The sequence below is a fragment of the Scomber japonicus genome, chromosome 1 (genome assembly GCF_027409825.1).
Source record: "Scomber japonicus isolate fScoJap1 chromosome 1, fScoJap1.pri, whole genome shotgun sequence".
Lineage (NCBI taxonomy): Eukaryota > Metazoa > Chordata > Actinopteri > Scombriformes > Scombridae > Scomber > Scomber japonicus.
The window spans coordinates 2,308,385-2,330,767 of NC_070578.1; the positions used below are offsets into that span (position 1 = coordinate 2,308,385).

Here is a 22,383-nt window from a genome sequence, read left to right on the forward strand (position 1 = left end):
GGATGAGGTTGGGAATCACTGAGAAACTTGAGGGGCCAGAATATTCAATCAGAAGTGCTTATTGGATGATCAGATAGCTTGGGAATCTCCCTCTGGCCCTCACCTTTCTGCAGAGTTAAAGACCGTGTAAAGTGAATTCAGACATTTTCTTCTAAACACATTAAATAGGTCATAAATGTATTTCTAAAAAAGGTGTAAAAAGCATTTCAACCATTTAGATTTGAATTGTGGAGCTAGGCTTCACAAACTGTGTTTCAAGATTTCTGTGTTCAGGATTTAGTGGGCGGGTCTGAAAATCATAAACGTGCCCCTGCTGCTGTAGAGGTATAAATACATTCAGCACACACTACTACTACTACAGTCTACAGTTAGCCAGTTAGCTGAGTTAGCCACCGAGCTACCAGCTGAGCTAGCCGCCCAGCTAGCAGCTGAGCTAGACGCCAAGCTAGCAGCCAAGTTAGCCGCTGAGCTAACAGCTGAGTTAAAGCTCTCAGACATAGCGTCAATGTTTCGGGTAGAGGTGGTGACTTTGATTGACAGGTAACACTTGGTAGGGGTGGTTAACAACACACTTTTCTGTGGTATGTCAAACTCAGAACACATATTTATTCTTACTTTACATGGACTTTAAGGTTTGAGCTTTTCCATTATACACCCTATAATGACTATATGTCTCTGGTCTGAAATGAGCGCTGTTATTCAAATAATATCAAGTCTCCCCTCCACTCTGTGACAATCCACTTTTCTCTCCCTCTTTGACTATATCCATTCAGAACAACTTTTGTTCGACCATGTTATTTGAAATTTGTATGTGCCATTTTTAAATTTGTATATTGTATGTGCACATTTGTAAATTTGTATGTACTGTGTAAATTTTCTTATGTATTTTGTAATTTGTATGTGTAATTGGTCATTATTTTATATCATTACATTTAGATTTGAAGTGAGACAATTAAAAAAACCCAAAAAGAACAACAACAACGACAAATTCCTTCCTTCCATCCCTAATGAATTTATGTATTTCGTCATATTGGTGCAACAGTCATGTGAATACAAATACAGTGCATTACTCAGATACTGAAGGTATTTTTAAATCAGTATTAAAAATCTGCTATTATAAAGATCTGTAGTTATGGCCTTTTGGACTATTTTAAACATGTAACATGCTATACACCAAAAAAAGTTTATATTTCTCTGAATCCATCTTTCCTTACAGCCCAGATTCCCCTCTGTCCTCCAAGAGGCTGTTTCAGAATGTATTTACATATAATCTGCATTATTAATGACCACCTACTGGATTGTCTGGAGGTGAAGGTGGGGGGCACAATACTGATACTAATGAATAATGCAAGTTCCTTCACACTGCAGTAAAGTCTGCAGCTGGAGATGTTAGACAGTATGTATTTATGTCTATAGTCTATAGTCTGATCCTGAATGAAGGGAACAGTAGGATCATGTTTAGGTTTCCTCACAAAGTTAAAGTCATTTCTGTGCCACTCATATACTGAACACACACACAACCACTTGCTGATAACATGGGGAAGATTATCTCCAGAAAGGAATTTCAGCCATTCTTGTAATGACTGCTTAATACATCCATGACTCATGCTGATGCTTATCACTTATTGGATTTGACACTCTGGTATGATATAGCAATGTGTCCACCTTCAACATCACTTACCCATGAGGCATGAATGTCAATACTTCAAATGAAGCTGAGTCATGTAACAGCACAGGATGACTCCCACATCACTCTAATCCATCCCAAAACTCATTTTTCTTTTTTCCCCACAAGAGATCTATCATAGAGACAGAGACAGAGAGATATGTTCCCTATATCATATCGCCCAACCCCAACTCAGTATTATTATTATTATCATTATCAGTATTATGATTATGTGTCACTAAATGACACATAATCAGTAATTTATTCATAACCTATGACAGTTATCAACATTCTAGATATGCAGGAAGTAAGTGATGGCTCTCTGTGATGGATCACATCAAAGAACCAACTGCTTATTCAAAGCATTATTCACTTCTTGACTGACAAACGTAATTACATGCCTGACACGTAACAAATCTGATTCATTACACTGACTGAACAAAATTTACACTGCGGTCTGAGCTCACTGTGAAAACACAACATTAGCACACAGCACAGTTTCATGTCATGAATTAAAGGGAACGCTGACCTTTGAGGAAAAAGGTCAGATATAGTACAGAGATAAGACTTCATGTCTGTGTAAAAAACACATTACATATGCACAGATGAGTCTTGGCTAAATAAGATAGCCTTGTAATTAGCAGACAAGGATATTCTAGAAATTCCACATCAGGAGTGACAAGGGTTGGCAAAATGAGCAGTTCAAAAATATGTTAAAAACTAGTTTTAAAATAAATTAGCATCAGGTTTGTTAAAATGTACATTTAGTATTTTTGTTGGTTTTATATCATTTGAAATGACATTTTTTACCAAAAGTAAGACTGAATGCTCCTGAAAATGTCAAATGGTGTAACCACAGAAGAATGATACATATTACATATTTTATCACCTACAGTGTATTTAAGTGGATTTATACTAATAATGACTTCATTTAAAACAAATCTGATCTCTATGATTCTCCAGATTAAATGTAATATTTAGAACAATTGTATTCCATTAGCTTTATTTAATATAAAAGTTATAATGTAAGATCATGCCAAACTACTTGATATGGTGTTTTATTGACTATTTACTGTTTTTAAGCAAGTTGAATGTTTTTATGGTTACACCACTTAGACATTTTTGCTATAATCCTCTAATATATTCTCTCAAAATGGATTAAAAGCAGAAATTTGATGCTGAGTCCACAAAAAAGAATGTGTGTAAATTATTCATACGTTTATTTTCACATTTTAACCCCTTTAAATTTGACTAACCCACATGGACACAAAAAAACCTCATTGGCCCAAATACTGTACAGCACATTTAGTTATGCAACATGTGAGATATAACAGGAAGTTCACTGAGCTCCAGAGCTCCAAAAACCAATAGACCAAACTCTATTCAAATTACTAGTCATTTAATACTACATACACACCACACATTCCTATTAGAACATGATATATTACTTTATATATTATAGGAGCAACTATTCAATTTAGTATTTTAGCTTTATTTGAGAAGTGTTCGAGTAAAAGCAGCAGAGGCTTACATATGTTCATAGTTTTATAATGTACAGTCATAATGAAGAAGTGAGTCAGCATGTACTTTCACTTATCTAAATGTAGTAGGCTTACACTACAAAAGTAATTCAATTGACCATTAGAGCCCTAAACTTTTATCTAACTAATACTGAAATAAAGTCACTTCATCCTCAAAAGACTCATTAAACTATTTGACACGAGCTGGAAAAAAATGGTCTTAACCTCTCGGAGGAGATTCAACGTGAAGATTTTGAGGTTAATAAGAAAGTTTGGATTTAACGGCAGCAAGGTTAATTCATTCTTCAGAGTGTTCACATTGGTTCACACTAATAACTGTAAAGCAGAGATAAAGCGGTGTGGTGGATCTTGTGGGGAAACGAGTGTGAACGTGTTATGATGCATTCCAGGTAGGCTGGTCTGTGTGCCTGCAGGGACGAGGACGGAGAAGAAGAAGAATGCAGAATGTCACGTGAAACACCGTAAACAAGAGAGTGATTCAGTGTCTGTCTGTCACCGATCACGCACTGTTGGTAGGAGAGTAAGCGACATGTAGTAAACTGAAGTGTGACTTTAAAGTCTGTGTAAAGTAAGAATAAATATGTGTTCTGAGTTTGACATACCACAGAAAAGTGTGTTGTTAACCACCCTGCCACATTTGAATGATTAAAAAAAAACTGCCAAATTTATGAAATTATGCTTCAAAGTTGTGTAAAAATCAGCCTCTTTCTCTGATACCAAACGCTGTGGGAATGCCTGCCATGTTCGCTGAAACCCCGCCCCCTACCAAGTGTCACCTGTCAATCAAAGTCACCACCTCTACCAGAAACATGGACGCTACGTCTGAGAGCTTTCTGCTGCTAACTCGGCGGCTAACTGGCTAACTGTAGACTGTAGTAGTAGTAGTGTGCTGAATGTATTTATACCTCTACAGCAGCAGGGACAGGTTTATGCTAATCAAATTTAAATGGTTGATATGCTTTTTTAGAAATACATTTATGATCTATTTAATGTGTTTACAAGAAAATGTCTGAATTCATATTACATCTTTAAAACAATGTGGCATCTCTCTCTGTGGTGAGTCCCTAGCTTGGACACATGTAGGTAGGAACTGTGTTGCTGTGGCTTGTTTTGGTGTGTGTGTGTGTGTGTGTGTGTGTGTGTTTGTATGTGCAGAGCCATATTGTTAGAATGTGTCTCTAAGGAGCTGCATTGCAGAGGCAGAGGCAGGAGGGCAGACCAGGTCTACGCTGTGCATATCTAACCTGTACACAGCTTTATATACAGTATTTCTAGAAGTAGAAGGAGTCAGTTGTGAAATTCTACTAATCAGACATTAACAAGTACATATTATTAGATTAAACTATGCTTGTTATTTTGAGCAGAAGGCTGTTTGTGCAGTAGGTGGGACCAGTTGGACACTAAAGTCCCCCCACTGATATGAAACTGACATCTTGTTTGTAACCATATTTCCGAATGGTATTCACTTCTAGCAGCTACTTTAGTTCTCCTCCTACATGTTTGTGTAGTGTAATATGATCTGTTATGGGTCATTTTTCCATTTTTTAACAGAAGATCGAGAAGCCGCGTCTAAGCTTCAGGTGTCTTGGGGGGGGGGGGGGGGGGGGGCCTGACAGAGGACGATCCCTTCTATCAACAAGCCCACAAAGTGTTACCTATTAGCTTTTAGCAACTGAAGTTTATATTTTATTTATATAGAGCCAAGTCACAATAAAAGTCATGAAGACATTTTACACATAGAGCAGGTGTAGACCGTACTCTTTAATTTAGTAAATAAGTCAAAATAAGAGATTTGTTTCCTTCATTTCCTTCCTCATCAAACATTTTGCAAAGCCTTTTTTGCAATCCATGTTTATTTGTCACTGTGTGTTCAAACAGTTCCATAGAGTCAGTGCATATAAGACAATGTTTTCTCTATAATTGTGCAGGCCTGGCAGGCTGCCATGCCAAATAAAATACAATTCTATGGGTTTCAACTTGGCCAAAAAACAGACAAGAAACACGGTTGATGAGAGACGTATAATAAATGCACCACAAAAAGAGCTGTGCAGTCAACACTCTGCATATCACACACACACTGACTGACTGACTGGTGGAATTATTAAAAGTAGTAGAGACATGAGCTTAGATTACACAAGGCAGACATGCATACCAAAGCTGTGATGAATCCATTCTGGTTAAACAGAGAATCTCATGATAGAGGATGTGGAGTGTGTGTGTGTGTGTGTGTGTGTGTGTGTGTGTGTGTGTGTGTGTGTGTAGCTAATAAAAACAAACCCTCTGTAAGAATAGCTGCTCTTCATTGATTTGACAGGGTCAACGACAGGGCTTTATGGGAATGTCTAGTATTCCCACTACTACCTATTTCATGCTGGATAGTAGAAGTTTAAGGAATCTAACTAATATTATACCTGCATATTTAACACTACACAAACCAAACTTCATATATGCCACTTATATAGAGTGTGTAGTGTCCCGTGTGTGTGTGTGAGTTGAAAAGCTTGAGGTGTCCTTGGCTAGATAACACCATGAAAAGAGCCATTCATCCTTGCATTTACTGTACACACACACACACACACACACACACACACACACACACACACACACACACACACACACACACACACACACACACACACACACACACACACACACACACACACACACCAATCAACCCAACAACACTGGCTTTATATGAAACTACAGTTATGTGTGTGTGTGTGTGTGATCAGGCAGTCGAGTCGTGGGTGGAACTTTCATCGAGTTTCAGTATGCGCAGGAAGGAAGAGGCAGCGTAGCAGACACACTTTTGTTTATGTATCCATTTAGGCCAGTCAGGCAAAACATATCTAACCCACAACCAACAAAGAAGCGAAAAATACAGAAGCTAAAAAGAACCACCGCTCTGTTTCCAGGAGATCAAAACCGCTGCCAGCAAGTCAGGAAAAATCATTGTTCTACTGAAAACACACTCTCAGAGGATTTACAACGACATTCATTAATATTTTCTCAACACGAGACAGGATGGCGCTACATTATTGCATTAATCCTCCTCTGTCACGCTTGGGTTCAACCTGCCATTCCAGGTAATTGACTCATTAAGAGGGACTGTCCAGAGCAGGGACACACTTGTCCGTTAACATCAGTGGTGCTTCTAGCTGTTGAGCTCTGGCCGCAACTAATGTCATTATAATTCCTTCACTCAGGCCTGCCTGGTATGAGCGGAAGAAGAAATCAGAGTGACAGCTGCTGAGGAACCATGAAGCATGATACTGCTCTAATTTCATATTTATGTTTTTCATAAAGCTCTGTTCTGGTTGATGTCAAGTCAGAGAGTTGAACTGGGAACTGTGATGCTGTGAGAGAAGATGCAGCAGCCTTGATGATGAACCGCAGATGTTGTTAATAATGTCTACTGTCTGCTCATATTGCTTTTACATGAATAAATAGTGAGGGTTTTAAAGTTTAACAACATCAAGGAGCAGAAGTTTTGCACTGCTGTAGGTCGACTATGGGCTGACTAGAGAGGAAGAAGGACATCCCACACACTGTCTTCTTCACTTGCAATTAAAGAATAGCTACTGTACAGCTCCTGTACAGAGCAAACTATGTTTAGGTACTGAAACATATCGAAAATATATCAAAAGGTACCAAAACATATCAATAAGGCAGTGGTTCCCAACCTGGGGGGCCCGCCCAATCTCAGGGGGGTTGCGAGACTTTGGCTGTAAAAAATTTAAAAAAAATTTAAAAAGTAAAAAAAATAAATAAATAAATAAACCAGAATTAATCTAATGGAATAATCAAAGTCTGTATAAACCCACTTGGAAATGCATTTTAGTCCACATTTAAAAATATTAGTAAGCACGCTGATCTCTGACCATCAGTCACGTTCATACGGTCAGATAGCAAGCAGCAGGTTGCTAATGCACCATGGATGTTTTTTTTTGCTCTAAGTGCTCCGCTTTATGAATGAAATACCATGTCTGAGAAACGGAAAAGTGCAGATGACTTATCGGTATCTAAGAAGAAAATGAGGCAATATCTTGAGAGCTGGACTTTGGTTCATCGAAGGACAGGACAGCAGCCGTCCAGAATGTATTTTTTGTGGCGAGAAACTAGCTAATGATAGCATGAAGTCAACTAAACTGAAATGACACCAGGAGACAAAACACCCGGACACTGTTGATGAAAGTCGGGATTTTTTTCAGAGAAAAAAGACGCTGGCACAGTCAAAAAGATCCACGGACATTAGAAAGTAGGGATCGACCGATATGGTATTCTAAGGGCCGATACCGATACCGATTATTAGTAATGAAGGAAACCGATAACCGATATTTAGAACCGATATTCATTTGCAGTTAAAATTTTAATTTTGGTGTCAAAATGTAGAATAACACACTTGGGATTAGACTGAATACAGTATACTGTTTGTTTGTTTTTGTACACTGTGAAAATCTGTGATAAAAAGACCTTAAACTTTTGTAGAATAACACAAACTCTGATCTTGGTTGAAATGGTTCTAGCAATTGTTTTATTATATAAAAACAAAAAGTGTTCAACAGGTTCAGCTCTTAATCTGTAGGCTACTTGCTGTACCCATATGTTGCTATGTCTTCTTTTTATTAAATAAAGGAGCTCCAGGTCATGTTCACTTGATCATTCTTTTTTTTTTTTTTTTTTTGCCGTGGTGCTATTTATTTAGAAGTGTAATCATTTAAGCTGTTTGCAAAATCGTGTCGCACTTGATGTGAATATAGGCAGGCAGGTAGGTCCAAATTTTGCTTCCGGGCATGCATTTAATTGAAACTGATAAGGTTGTGGTGTCTTTAAAACTTCACCATAGAGTATTTTTATTGCAACTTCAACATTTTCTGTTGCCTTGCCTTCAAACACCACACTGCTACTTCACGGAGCAGTCCTCTCCTCTCCTCCTCCTCTCCTCTCCTCCTCTCCTCTCCTCTCCTCTCCTCTCCTCTCCTCTCCTCTCCTCTCCTCTCCTCTCCTCTCCTCCTCTCCTCTCCTCTCCTCTCCTCCTCTCCTCTCCTCTCCTCCTCTCTTCTCTGTGGCGCTGCATCTAGAAGCTGCAGTGTTGATTGGCTGTCACTTGTGCCGTGCAGCCAATAAGTGGGCGCTGTAGGCGGGACATTGTTACACAGCCAAGAGTGGTGACTTCAGGCAGAGAGACGGCTGCATAAGAGCCAAAGGAACGCGTTTTAATATAAACTTATTTTATCGGTTATCAGTGGAAAAAACGACCGATGCCGATTATCATAAAAATGCTGAATATCGGCCGATATTATCGGCCATGCCAATTATTGGTCGATCCTTATTAGAAAGGCTTTTGAAAGAGTAGGCAGTGATTTACAAAGAGGCACAGAGGCATCTTTTGAGTGCTCACAGCTAATCGCCAAAGCTAAAAAGCTGCACAACATTGGGGAGCAGCTAATTAAACCCGCCTGCTTAAAAATTGTGGAGAAGCTGTGTGGACCGCAGGTAGCAGATAAAGTGAAAACCGTCCCACTTTCTGACAACACGGTCAAAGACAGGATCGATAAAATGGCGGGAGATTGCCAAAACCAGCTACATGAGAAACTGAGGAATACTTCTTTTGCCATCCAGCTGGATGAAACGACAACTGTATCAGGCGAGGCCGTGCTCATCATTTATGTGCAGTACATTGACGGCGATGACTTGAAACAAGACATTCTTACATTAACAAATCTAGAGACAACAACAACGGGCCAGGATATATTTTTAGCTTATTTCACATCCAACAACCTGTCCTATGACAATCTTGTGGCATGCTGCACTGACGGGGCCGCAGCAATGATGGGCAAGAACAAGGGATTTAACGGCCGACTTAAAGATTGAATATGTAGAATATTTATTAAAAGCTATATTTAAAAAAATAATAATACACCCATAGGGTGTTTTGAGGGGTACAAAATGAAAGTATTGCTTTTCCATAAAAAAAAAATTAGTTTTAATATTTTTAAAAAGTTTTGACTGTTCGACAATGACTTTCTGACACGTTCTGTGTACATTGTACCAGCCAATTAGCGGCCGGAATTGTGGGTTGCCAGGGTTGTCTGTTGTTCCTGCGCAGCTACTGTAGGCTGGCACTGGGTGAAACACCACCATGTTGGACTCACTAAAACCAGCGTTTTTTGCTCTCAAGTACAACTTTTCATCACAACACTTCAAAGGTAAGACAGAATATCTGTTAGTCGCTGTAAATAAGTGGTTGTTTACCTTTGTATTCTTTGGCTGCTGGTTCACTGAGTTTTTAGCGCAATAATAGTGGTACTGTTGAACTCACCAGGGTCTTAGCTTTCATATGAGATGCTATTTGTTTGTGTACCATGAAGTATCAAAACGGTAGCAATGGAAATGTGGAGAGTAGGTTGACTTTCTGATGCTATTCTGATTTTGATATTTGATCATTAATATGCTTGGTGTTTGAGTTGTGTTTGGTGTTTGTAAAAATGACTTGTATGTGCTTGTAGCGGAGTTTCTATTATTTAATTTGATGTGCAGTATGACTGTATTGCTACATAATTAGGGCAGCGTTTTATGCCTTTTTGCTGCGGAGAGTCTCAAGGTCTCCTAATTGGGGGACCTTGGAGTTTAACAGGTTTAACTGCTACTCCCACTGCCGTTACAATGTAACCATTACAACTAATGTTGGCAACGTTAGTTCCGCTATATGACCATTCTATATTTTGCCAGTATATATATCAGTTTACCCATCTCTATATTCATTATCACCACACCACTGCCTGACTACTATCTTTGTGCAAACCTCAGTCTCTCCATCTCTCCATCTGCCTTCAGCCTCACTGTCACTGCTGTGGAAGCTGCTGGTCTGCTCACGCCGATCAGGCTACAGAAACAAACAATCATTTTGAGTTGGGAGCCAGCTAGCTAATCGATTACACACCACTCAAAGAAAGACTTCCAGTTGAAGACTGGCTAACGTTAAATACTGCTGTAAAATTAATTGGTCGAAATTAGTCGTTACCCTGTATGATTCATCACTTGACATGGCACAGGCTGATCGATTGACACACTCGGGAACGAACCTGGCAACCCGACTGCTGGAATTATTTTTGGTTGTTGCGACTACCAACTCGAGACACTAGATGGTGGTGTTCTGCTCATTCTCCATATTCAACCTTTAAGGAAAAATCCCCAGACTGCGTTATTTTTTTTTTTTTAATTTTTGAGAGAGAGAAGAACATAGTTATGGGTAGTTTTTGGCGCTCTTTTTTCTTCTGGGCAAGAAGATTCTTATAAACAGACATACCACCCTCGTCGACATTGTGGGTTTTGTCATGGAGAAAATGTATACACACACACACACACACACACACACACACACACACACACACACATATATATATATATACACATTTTACACATACATATGAAATGTATTGAAAACATAAAAAAAAAAATACCAAGCGTATAAAAATCGAAAATGTACCTTAATGTATATCAATAGGTGGCAGTGTTTAGCCCATGTGTTGAGGCTACCCCGGTTCGAATCCCGTACCGAGCTGTCCTATCCTGCGTGTCATTGCCCCCCCTCTCTGCCTCCCATTTCCTATCTCTCTCTCTCTACTAACCTGTATAATAAAGGCAAAAAGCCCCAAATATATACTTAAAAAAACCCAAAACATATCAATAAGGTACCAAAGTGTATAAAAAAGTTACTGAAACTTATAGAAAATGTACTTAAATGTAATGAAAAGATACCAAAACGTATCAAAAAGTTATCAAAACATATCAAAATGTATCAAAATGTATTGAAAACGGTACCGAAATGTAATTTGTCTTTTTAAAGCAAAAGTTAGCTCTCCTCTTTAGAACACAGCAGCTTGACAGCACTTGACAAACTGTGATAATAAACAGAGTCTTTACTCTGTGGAAAAGTAAAGCTGCAGTATCATATTTCACTGTTAGGGGGGGAATCCTCCAGGGAGACGCCCTATTTCTGTATATCATGTATCAGATACTATTCAGCTGGAAAGGTCTCATGTACAACCAGTAACACCCACTGGGAGAGCCTGGGCGTCACACAATGATGATGATGATGATGATGATGAGCTGTTGAAATGTTAATGAGCTGAAAAAGCTGCCTGCCTGCCAGACCAGCAGGCGACCGTGGCTCAGTCCCTCTGTCTCTCCATCATTAAAGATGGATTCATTCTTTTCACAGAGGTGTCAGCTGCATCTGTGTTACAGGCTGCAGGTGGACAGAGTTTACTGTGATAACTGATCTGCAGGGGTGCATGCAAACACTCTGCTCCACTGTTAGACTTGGTTCAGAATCCTGCTTTATGGCTGTGACAAATAATTTGATTAATTAGAATTTCTGCAAGATGTCTACAATCGTAAAACCGAGCTGTAATGTAAACTGTGCTCCACAGTAGCCGACTGTTAACCACAGTCTGTCCATCTCCAACCGCTAATATTTGCTACATGAACCTTCTCTAGACCCGTTTCCTGTCTCCCTGCACTTTCCACTGTCTAGTGAAGGTAACACATGCAATAACAACATTTATAGTAATATAGACAATAGCTGGCTACATAAGCTGTTGTGACGACAATCCAATAAACTGTGACATAAATAGTTTACATGGAGAGTCGACAGAACAGTGTGAAGATTAGAGCTGCGACGATTGGACAATTATCGATTGAAACAAAATGAATCAGATATTATTCTCATATTCAAATAATCATCTTGCCAAAAAGCCAAAAATAATTGTTGGTCCTCAAATTTGAGAATGTATCTGTGTGACAAATGATAGTAAACTGAATACATTTGGATTTAGACAAAACAAGGTATTCGTCACCTTGGTGTTATGACATCAGGCTCTATTTCATATTTCTCTGTTTTCCGACATTGAATAGACTGCAGATTAGTAGATGATGTAATGAATCTTTAGTTTTATTATCATGCTTTATTTACTGTGTTCTTATCTGTTGGGTCACACTAGCTATAGCAGCAGTCACCTATCAGACTGCTGTTCATCCAAACAAACAGAGTGTGGCAGTTTCTGCTCTTACTACTGACAATCTGTAGCAGTACAAGATCAAATCAAGTGTAAAAATATAAATGAATGGTGCTCGTAGGAGTTCTACACACTGGGATAAACACAATGCCATTATGTCACTCATCAACCAAAAAGTGACACGTGTTAATCAGAGTGGAGGAAAAGACAAACTGGCTAACTGATTTTGAATTTTTATGACACTGTGGTGTGAGTATTAGCAACCAATCCTCTGACAGTGTGTTCCACCCGCACTAGTGTCTGTGGACTTTGCACAGTGGAGGAGACACAACAGTGCTGTTATCAAGTCGTGGCTAGAGACAGGGCCGATAAGGCTCAGCTGGTATTCAGGACACAACATGCCATAAACAAACAGTCTCTCACGTTCACAGTCACTGCTCATTTCTAACAATTAACTTAAAATGGACACAACATATTAAATCTGTTTTTTTTTTATTGCTTTGAGTGGGCTATTTAAATCCATGGCTTCTGTTGCATGTTTTTTGTCCTGCTGTCATATACACACTATCAAAGCCTGTACAAGAGCCAGAATCTACTACCAACACACATGGCAACAAGCATGGATGACACTTCAACAGCTGTGCATCAACTTACCGACATAACATGTCTTAAATTAACATATGTGTGTGACACGATGCCACCAAAGTTCCCCTAGCAACCACTACTGCTACACTCTTGTTATTCAATGTGATGAACACCATGTCAGACTGAAAAGCGAGGTGAAAACTAATCTAGTTCTCATTATCAGGGAGACATGGTGTGATTTGTTAGAACATTCTGTATGTTCTGAGCCTCAGGAGCTGATCTTGTAACAGACAAAACAATGGTGCAGATGGGGTTTGGAAAAAGTGTGACACAGCTGCTTTTTTCCTGTTAAATATCACATCTTTATCAGTAGGATGATATTTTGGAGAAAAGTACTGCTTTAGAAGAGTAACAAAGTTGTTAATACTAGCACACTCAAGACAGTTTTAAGATCAGCTATTAGTTCTTTTTGACTTCTTATTAAAAAAACCTGAGATATTTTAACACAGCTCCTCGTGTTTTATAATGCGCTCACTTCAAATAAGTTTGACTGATAAGTCGGAATTGTTATGTACTAATGTGAGTTTCAGTCATTTTAGAGTCACATGATGACCCATATAATGTCTTTTTTGAAGGACAAAATCAGAAGTAAATACACAAGTGAACACATAACCATCTTCAGATATAAGATATTAAAGATGCCCTGTGGAGTTTTCTGGTAAATAAACAAGTTATGTTTGCATTGAGCCTTTCTCACCCAAACATTGTGTTTAATTCATTTCTTTCCTTATAAAACATTTGCAAAGCAGATTACTAGCTTGCATTCTTCTTCTCTGTCTTTGTGGGTGCAATGCTGCTTTTTATTGGTGCACTACAGTCATCTGCAGGAATGGTGTGTAAAAGAAGAGGCAGGACTGTCAGTGCATGTGTGTCCTCATACACATGCATGAGATTAGGCCTGTCACAATACTTACATTATGGACTTATTGTACAATAACATCATTACTAACATCATCATGTTTATATATGGACTCATCATATGATACATGGACCTCAACCATAATGACAGTCTGTGTTTTACCCACTCTACAATCCCATTGATTGATGATTTACCGCTTTTGTCTCTTTAATATCTTTGTGCATGAAATATGTTAACATTTTAGACTTTTGGACTGATGAAACAAAACATCAAGTTTCTCATTCAAAGTTCCAACACAATGAATGCAGTAGCGGTTTTAACAGTACTGAGTGTTAACTATTTTAGGGCCTATGCCGATGCCGATATTAGGGAATAAAATATCAATAAATATATCAATAAAATATTAACATATCAACCGATAATCTTATATATGCAGAATATATACATAAAATGCACATTTTTTACAATGTGGTTATCAAACACAATATCAGTGCACTAAAAGTAAACTTCAATGGGAATTCAATCATTCTAAATTTCTAAAAATGATTTAAAAAATATACAATCAAAAAACATGTACGTATAACTTGAGTTAAGAAAAGGAATCAGATACACATAAAATCTTGCCTATGTAACTTAGAAAAAATATCAGCAAATATGGAACAACATCAATGCTGATACCGATATCAGTCTGGCTCTATTAACTATGTTCAACGGATTTATTTATCTAACTAGGGTGGGGATCATTTTTCTTGTCTCTTGTCCAATAATAGTAGAAAAAGATTGTGATACAGTTGAAACAAACAGGATTTGAAGGTGTTTCCCTTCCCGGTTATCTTCTGCAGTATCTGATAGAGATTCATACATCTGCTCACTGTCCTATATCCACAACAGGAAACAGGTGGAATACCAAACTGTGTTTTCTGACATCCATGACATACAGCTCCTTCTAAAAATGTAACTGTTGTTTGCTTTTTTTACACGGCTGTTGATAAGTCTGATTGATATTGTTATTTGCTGATATTTTTCTAGTCGCGGGAAATGGCTGCGAGCTCCGAATTTGTTTCAGGTGTGTGAGTCAGAGAACGACACGGCCCAGATCAGAGAAAAAAAAACAGATAGAAGATACTGCAGACGGGGGTGATTACATGTGAAATCACGGCCCACAGAAGAAGAGATAAACTGGCATGGCCTCCGTTTTACATCATCAAACAGGCTGTGAAAGAGAAACTACTGATGGAGGGGAAGACACACAGACACACACACACACACAGACACACACACACAGGGGCAATGACGAGAAGCGCAGACACACAAACAGGATGTGGCAGATTGACATTTAGCTGACACACACACACACACACACACACACACACACACACACACAAAGAAGAAATTCACGAGTAATCAGATACATAATGACAGTCATATTCTCCTGCATGAGCCCAGACGCCCCCAAAATGAGATTTCCTTCTCTCCTGTGAGGGGACAAAGACAATGAGTCTCTGAGCAGCGAGACAATAAATCTCCTAATGTGAGTCCTGATCTATGATTCACCCAGATTCTAGTCTAAGGTCATCATCGGCAACGTCAGAGCGCTCCGTTTAGATAACTGATGCTATTTGTTGTTGTGGAAATTTCAGGGATGTGAGAGATGCTGCGTGAGATGAGATGAGAGAGGGAAGGGAGGAACGTCTCCTAGCAGTGAGGTTGTGATTCTAGGAATTTTTGAGGGGGAAAAGCAAATAGTACAAGTGTGAATAAAAATGTGCTGTAAATGATCTAAATTCTTTCTTTACCATAATGGCACTAAGAGAGAGGCACCAGGTTTTTATTATTTTCATGTTCTTTTACTCACTAATTACTTCCAGTTTTTTCATTGGATGTTACATGTTAAGTTCAATACTTCCTGCAGATGTTTCACATTAAAAAGTCCTTTCACTGCCCTGGTGAACTTTTCATGTCAAAACCAGGCGGGGAGTTCTGGTCTAAGTTACTTTCGCCAACGCGAAAGTAATTTAGAACTGTCCATCCATCCATCCATCTTCTTGTTGCTTATCCGGGGTCGGGTCGCGGGGGCAGCAGCCTAAGCAGGGAAGCCCAGACTTCCCTCTCCCCAGCCACTTCGTCCAGCTCTTCCAGGGGGACCCCGAGGCGTTCCCAGGCCAGCCGAGAGACATAGTCTTTCCAGCGTGTCCTGGGTCTTCCCCGGGGTCTCCTACCGGTGGGACGTGCCCTGAACACCTCACCAGGGAGGCGTCCGGGAGGCATCCTGATTAGATGCCCGAACCACCTCATCTGGCTCCTCTCGACGTGGAGGAGCAGCGGGTCTACTCCGAGCTCCCTCCGGATAGCTGAGCTTCTCACCCTATCTCTAAGGGAGAGCCCAGCCACCCTACGGAGGAAGCTCATTTCGGCCGCTTGTACCCGCGATCTTGTTCTTTCGGTCACTACCCAAAGCTCATGACCATAGGTGAGGGTAGGAACGAAGATCGTCTGGTAAATCGAGAGCTTCGCCTTTCGGCTCAGCTCTCTCTTCACCACGACGGATCTGTGCAGAGTCCGCATTACTGCAGACGCCGCACCGATCCGCCTGTCGATCTCACGCTCCATCCTTCCCTCACTCGTGAACAAGACCCCGAGGTACTTGAACTCCTCCACTTGAGGCAGAATCTCATCCCCGACCCGAAGAGTGCACTCCACCCTTTTCCGGTTGAGGACCATGGCCTCGGATTTGGAGGTGCTGATTCTCATCCCGGCCGCTTCACACTCGGCTGCGAACTGATCCAGTGAGAGTTGGAGGTCACGGTCTGATGAAGCCAACAGGACCACATCATCTGCAAAAAGCAGTGACCCAATCCTGAGGTCACCAAACCGGACCCCCTCTACACCCTGGCTGCGCCTAGAAATCCTGTCCATAAAAATTATGAACAGGATCGGTGACAAAGGGCAGCCCTGGCGGAGTCCAACCCTCACTGGAAACAAGTCCGACTTATTGCCGGAAATGCGGACCAAGCTCTGACACCGGTCATACAGGGAACGGACGGCCCTTATCAGGGAGTCCGATACCCCATACTCCCGGAGAACCCCCCACAGGATCCCCCGAGGGACACGGTCGAATGCCTTCTCCAAGTCCACAAAACACATGTGGACTGGTTGGGCAAACTCCCATGCACCCTCAAAGATCCTGCAGAGGGTGTAGAGCTGGTCCACTGTTCCACGGCCCGGACGAAAACCACACTGCTCCTCCTGAATCCGAGATTCGACTATCCGACGGACCCTCCTCTCCAGCACCCCCGAATAGACCTTACCAGGGAGGCTGAGGAGTGTGATTCCCCTGTAATTGGAACACACCCTCCGGTCCCCCTTCTTAAAAAGGGGGACCACCACCCCAGTCTGCCAATCCAGAGGCACTGCCCCCGATGTCCACGCGATGCTGCAGAGTCGTGTCAACCATGACAGCCCCACAACATCCAGGGCCTTGAGGAACTCGGGCCGGATCTCATCCACCCCCGGGGCCCTGCCACCGAGGAGCTTTTTAACCACCTCGGCAACCTCAGCCCCAGAGATAGGAGAGCCCACACCCGAGTCCCCCGGCCCTGCTTCCTTACCGGAAGGCGTGTTGGTAGGATTGAGGAGGTCTTCGAAGTATTCCTTCCACCGATCCACAACGTCCCGAGTCGAGGTCAACAGCGCACCGTCCCCACCGTACACAGTGTTTACGGCGCACTGCTTCCCCCTCCTGAGACGCCGGATGGTGGTCCAGAATCTCTTCGAAGCCGTCCGGAAGTCTTTTTCCATGGCCTCACCGAACTCCTCCCATGTCCGGGTTTTTGCCTCAGCGACCGCCCTAGCTGCGCTCCGCTTGGTCTGCCGGTACCTGTCTGCTGCCTCCGGAGTCCTACAGGCCAAAAAGGACCTATAGGACTCCTTCTTCAGCTTGACGGCATCCCTCACCGCCGGTGTCCACCAGCGGGTTCGGGGATTGCCGCCCCGACAGGCACCGACCACCTTGCGGCCACAGCTCCGGTCAGCCGCCTTAACAATGGAGGCACGGAACATGGCCCACTCGGACTCAATGTCCCCCGCCTCCCCCGGTACATGGTTGAAGCTCTCCCGGAGGTGTGAGTTGAAACTCTCTCTGACAGGAGACTCTGCCAGACGTTCCCAGCAGACCCTCACAATGCGTTTGGGCCTGCCAGGTCTGACCGGCATCCTCCCCCACCATCGGAGCCAACTCACCACCAGGTGGTGATCAGTTGACAGCTCCGCCCCTCTCTTCACCCGAGTGTCCAAGACATGCGGCCGCAAGTCCGACGACACGACTACAAAGTCAATCATCGAACTGCGGCCTAGTGTGTCCTGGTGCCAAGTGCACATATGGACACCCTTTAACTTAGAACTGTATTCTATCAAAAGGCCACCAGGGGGCGACCGTTTTGGTGTCAAAAGGATTTCGTTTTACAAGTCAATGGAGAATTCACCAACTTCTCACTTGATTTCTAACCTCAGTAAACGTTTTCAAAATGTGTTTATGGTCTCAGTCGCTAGTTTAAAGCCTTCTTCAATGCAGTATGATGTTCATTTGTGACATTTTGGCCTCTCTGATTTTATATTTGACGATAAAGCAGGGTATGCACAAGGCGTATGGACATTGATTGCACAATGTCCTCGAGATCCAGCCATCGCAACCATAGCAACCTCCCCCGCTCCACTCCTGGCTCCGCCCATATAAGAATCTGTGTTTTTATTTTTCCCAGCATGCACCTGAAATTTTCAAGATGGCGCCTAGATTCGAAACTATTGGCTTCCGAGCAGCAGTCCACAAACCAATGGGTGACGTCACGGATGTTACGTCCATTTATTTTATACAGTCTATGGTTTAAACATCTTGAAGGAAGTGACTGACACATTGTTAGCACCAATCACAAAACTGAAGGGAAAAGTGATGTCACAGCACAGAGTGAGAATGACAGGAGTCTGGAATTAGAGAGGAGAAAAATCTCACTTTGCATTTTTCCTCCAAGAGACTAAACAATATATCAATCTGATCTCTAAATCCAATAATAAAAAGCTACAAAACCCTCAAAGTGTACATCTGTGAATATCTTTGTGTAATGTTCCCCTGACTATCCCTCATGTACTGTTCTGTATACTACTGTATGTTCTTTTACAATAAAGATTTCTTCAAAAAAAAAAAAGCATGTGAGTCATTATACCTACATCTCCCTCAGGATCAATAAAGTTTCTGTCTATTGATCTGTTATATTACAGCTCATTCTACAGTCCAGGCCTGTGTTTGTGGCCTAAATAAGACTTACGAGAAGCAACTCTATTAGGCATGAGTACATACTATTAATAGAGTGGTATAACAAAGCATTTGTCATCACGTTTTTTTTTCTTCAAACCAGTTAGTGTAAGAAAAGTCAACTGGTAAGTGAACTACTGCTGTGTCTCAAATGTCATACTTTTGTACTTACACTTCATATTTTGAGTGCTTAAGTGCATTCACACTAAGAAGTATGGAAGGATGCAGTGCACTTAAGTATTCAAAAATATTAAGAGTAAGTACAGAAGAAGAGATTTAAGTCAGGCTGGATTACTTACATTAAGTCATATGGTGTTACAAAAAGGTCACAAGATAAAGTCTGAGATGACAGTGCTCTTTGTTTTAGCATGCTGTTGCATTTTAGTCACCACTGTTGTAAGATATTACATGTCCTGTCATGAAGTGTGTTGTATCAGCAGCTGACAACATGGTCACACACTATGTGAACAAGGAGCTGAAATATTTAGGTGACTCGATTTGAAGCCAATAAGACAAGTCCAGACCTGAACCCTGTTGTGTCTGAGCAAAGCAGAGATTATCAGATGTGTGGGGAGAAAAAAAAAACAAAGCAAAAGTTCAACATTTTGGATATGAAACACAGAATTGCTGACAAGAAGGGTTTATATGATAGACACAGTGTGTGAGGACTTACTCTGTTACACAATGAAGCATCTGTTTATTACAGCTATAATAATATCTGAAATGATTTCTAATGGATGCAGGAGAGTACAGGGATACTCAGCACTGTGGCTTTGAAAAGCAATAACACACTAATGATACATACAATGAAACTCATGTCTCTTCCTGTCCTAATATAAAAGTACTGACTGATACTGAGCAGTGATGGAAGAAGTATTAACATCCTTTACTAAAATACCCCAACACAAGTAAAAGTTTGATACTTTACTCTGTGTCCAATAACCTAATGCACCATCAGTATGCATGATGAGAATCTCCCAAACAGATGGACATCAAGCCTGTGAGGATAACCTAATGCCAAACTCCAATCTAATCAGTTTCCACCTGGAACTCTGCTGTTGGCTTGCTTACAAGTTTCACTAGTTTCAACAAAGAGCCACTCCTCATTTCCCACCAAGAACCATTAGATTCTCATGAAATGTGAGCTAAATGTTACAAGTAGATCACAGTTACTCACTGCCGCCCACCGTGATGTATTTCGGTGGCCGGAGGCTGTGGGAAAATGCTGTTTTATATGAGTGACATGGATGATTTTCAACAAGAGATTCAACAACAGCTACAGTCACCATGCTTTTATGATAAAAGGCCTGTTGTAATGTTTCTAATAGCTCCATGTCATTCCACCCACCTTGAAAGTTAAAAGGATGAGTTCACGATTTTCAAAGTTGTTTTTCTTGCTGTAATCATTCCTCCTGTTCATACTGACCCTTAGAAGATCCATTCATAAGTGATGGAGGACTAAATCCACAGTCCTCCTTGTGTGTCAAAATGTGTTTAAAAGTTGATGTGAAGCTAATATGAAGCTTCAGCGTCCAAATGAGTCAAATCTTCATCTTCTATGTTTCAGTGTTACAGTGTTTTTAGTAGCAAAGTTCCTCTTTTTGTTCCTATACTTCCACCACAGCTCAACAGGAAACACTAAGAGGGAATCTGATGGTAAAAAGACTGTAAATGTGTCAGATATCACTTGATATGATAACTCATACTGCTGAAGCTCAATAGAAGCTGATCATCTACTTTTAAATGATTTAGTCCTCCATCACTTCCATTGAAAGCACATTTGAAGGAGATCTTTTAATAGTCAGTATGAACAGGAGGAATGATTACAGAGAGGAAAACCTCTTTACTGACTGCTGCTTTAAGAGAGACTGTCCTTTAAATGTGTTTCACCTGACAAGTTTGAAACACTTGGCTGGTCTCCAGAAGGCAGGTGTACTACTTTTGATTCTTATATTATGAAAATATCTGAATAATCAGGAATTTGCTCTAACATCTAGACAGAACACATGTAGCTACGTACACAAGCTCAACAGAGTCTTAACAGCTACAGGTCTCAAATCCAGAGATTCAGAATAACATCACGCCAAACTACAACCGAAAAATGCCTGATTTTAAATCTACTATAGCCTGGGAATGTTTCTGATAAAATAATACCTAGAAACGTTCAAACTCTAAAAATAAAGATTTTTATTTGTATTTCACTTTTCTTACAACCTCTCTTGATAGTATGACATCACCAGTGTCTACCACTGACACTAGCAGCTCGGTAACAACGTGAACCTGTTCCTCTAACATTTAAGAAGTTATTAAAGTAACGTGTTGCCAGATTAATAAATTATGCGTCAAAACCTACGCCGAAATGTCCGTGAGATTTCAGTGATTGGTAAATGTCCTTCTATAAAGTCAAACAAGTTACAGGAGATTGATTATTGATTATTATTGATTAACGCAGAATGTTACGATTTTTAAAGGGACTTTGGTGTGACGGTGACTCCGTACACAAGTAGCCTATTTGAGCGAGAAAGTAACGTTTCACAGACAGCTTCCTATGCTTCCAAACAGTGTCGAGTTAGATTCAATGACATCATCTGAATTTGGCTACTTTTCATGTGTTCTTATCCTCGTACCGTTAGCTGCAAACACGGTTCACTGCCAAACAATTGTTATTATGTAGGAAGAATAACAGGCGTCTCCATACCTGGCTGGCTTTGTGGAACTGTTTCTTCAGCCCGGCCACAGACATCTTCGATCACCGTGTAAAGGCTTCACCTCTGGAGAAAATGTTCCGTAAAAACACTGAATAAAACTGGAAAAGACTAAAGAGGCAGCGGAGTCCACAGCACTGTACTCATCAGTCACCACCACCGTTCAAGATTGCAGCAAGATCTGAGTACAGTCAAGTTAACACAGTGCAGGGGAGGAGCGCCGAAAGTTGTTTGATTGTTGTAAAAATAAAAGTATCAACTTGTTTCCTGTCTACCTAACACATTTCTCTGCTTTCTATTCTGGTTAATACAAAACAAACAACATCTTGTTATCCATAAAACTTTTTTTAAACTATTGAAAATCTGAAATCTGAAGGACCATTTAACTGCTGTTTTGTAATTATTTTTTCTTAATGTATTTTGTCTGTTTTTGTTTGTTCCATTCAGTTTTTCATCTATGCACAGATGTCGAGGCCATTGCCCCCCTCACATACACATGCACACACTTGGACATTCACACACACATTTACTTTCATTGTTTTCTGTTTTTATTTTTATTATTACATATATATTTGAGTCATATTATATTCTGTAATATTATGTAATTTTTAACATTTTTAGGTGGAGGCTTTAAATAAGCCC

General features: G+C 40.7%; 1 protein-coding gene across 2 annotated transcripts in view; it reads right to left on the reverse strand.

Annotated features, from left to right (window-relative positions):
• Positions 1-21,885, reverse strand: part of sh3gl3a (SH3-domain GRB2-like 3a) — a 48,415-nt gene extending 26,530 nt beyond the window's left edge. For both annotated transcript variants that reach the window (XM_053322722.1, XM_053322717.1), the window contains exon 1: positions 21,735-21,885. In XM_053322722.1, the coding sequence (XP_053178697.1) occupies positions 21,735-21,779 (45 nt within the window). In that variant the 5' untranslated portion in view covers positions 21,780-21,885. The remainder of the gene's footprint in view (positions 1-21,734) is intronic.
• Between the last annotated feature and the right edge of the window lie 498 nt (positions 21,886-22,383).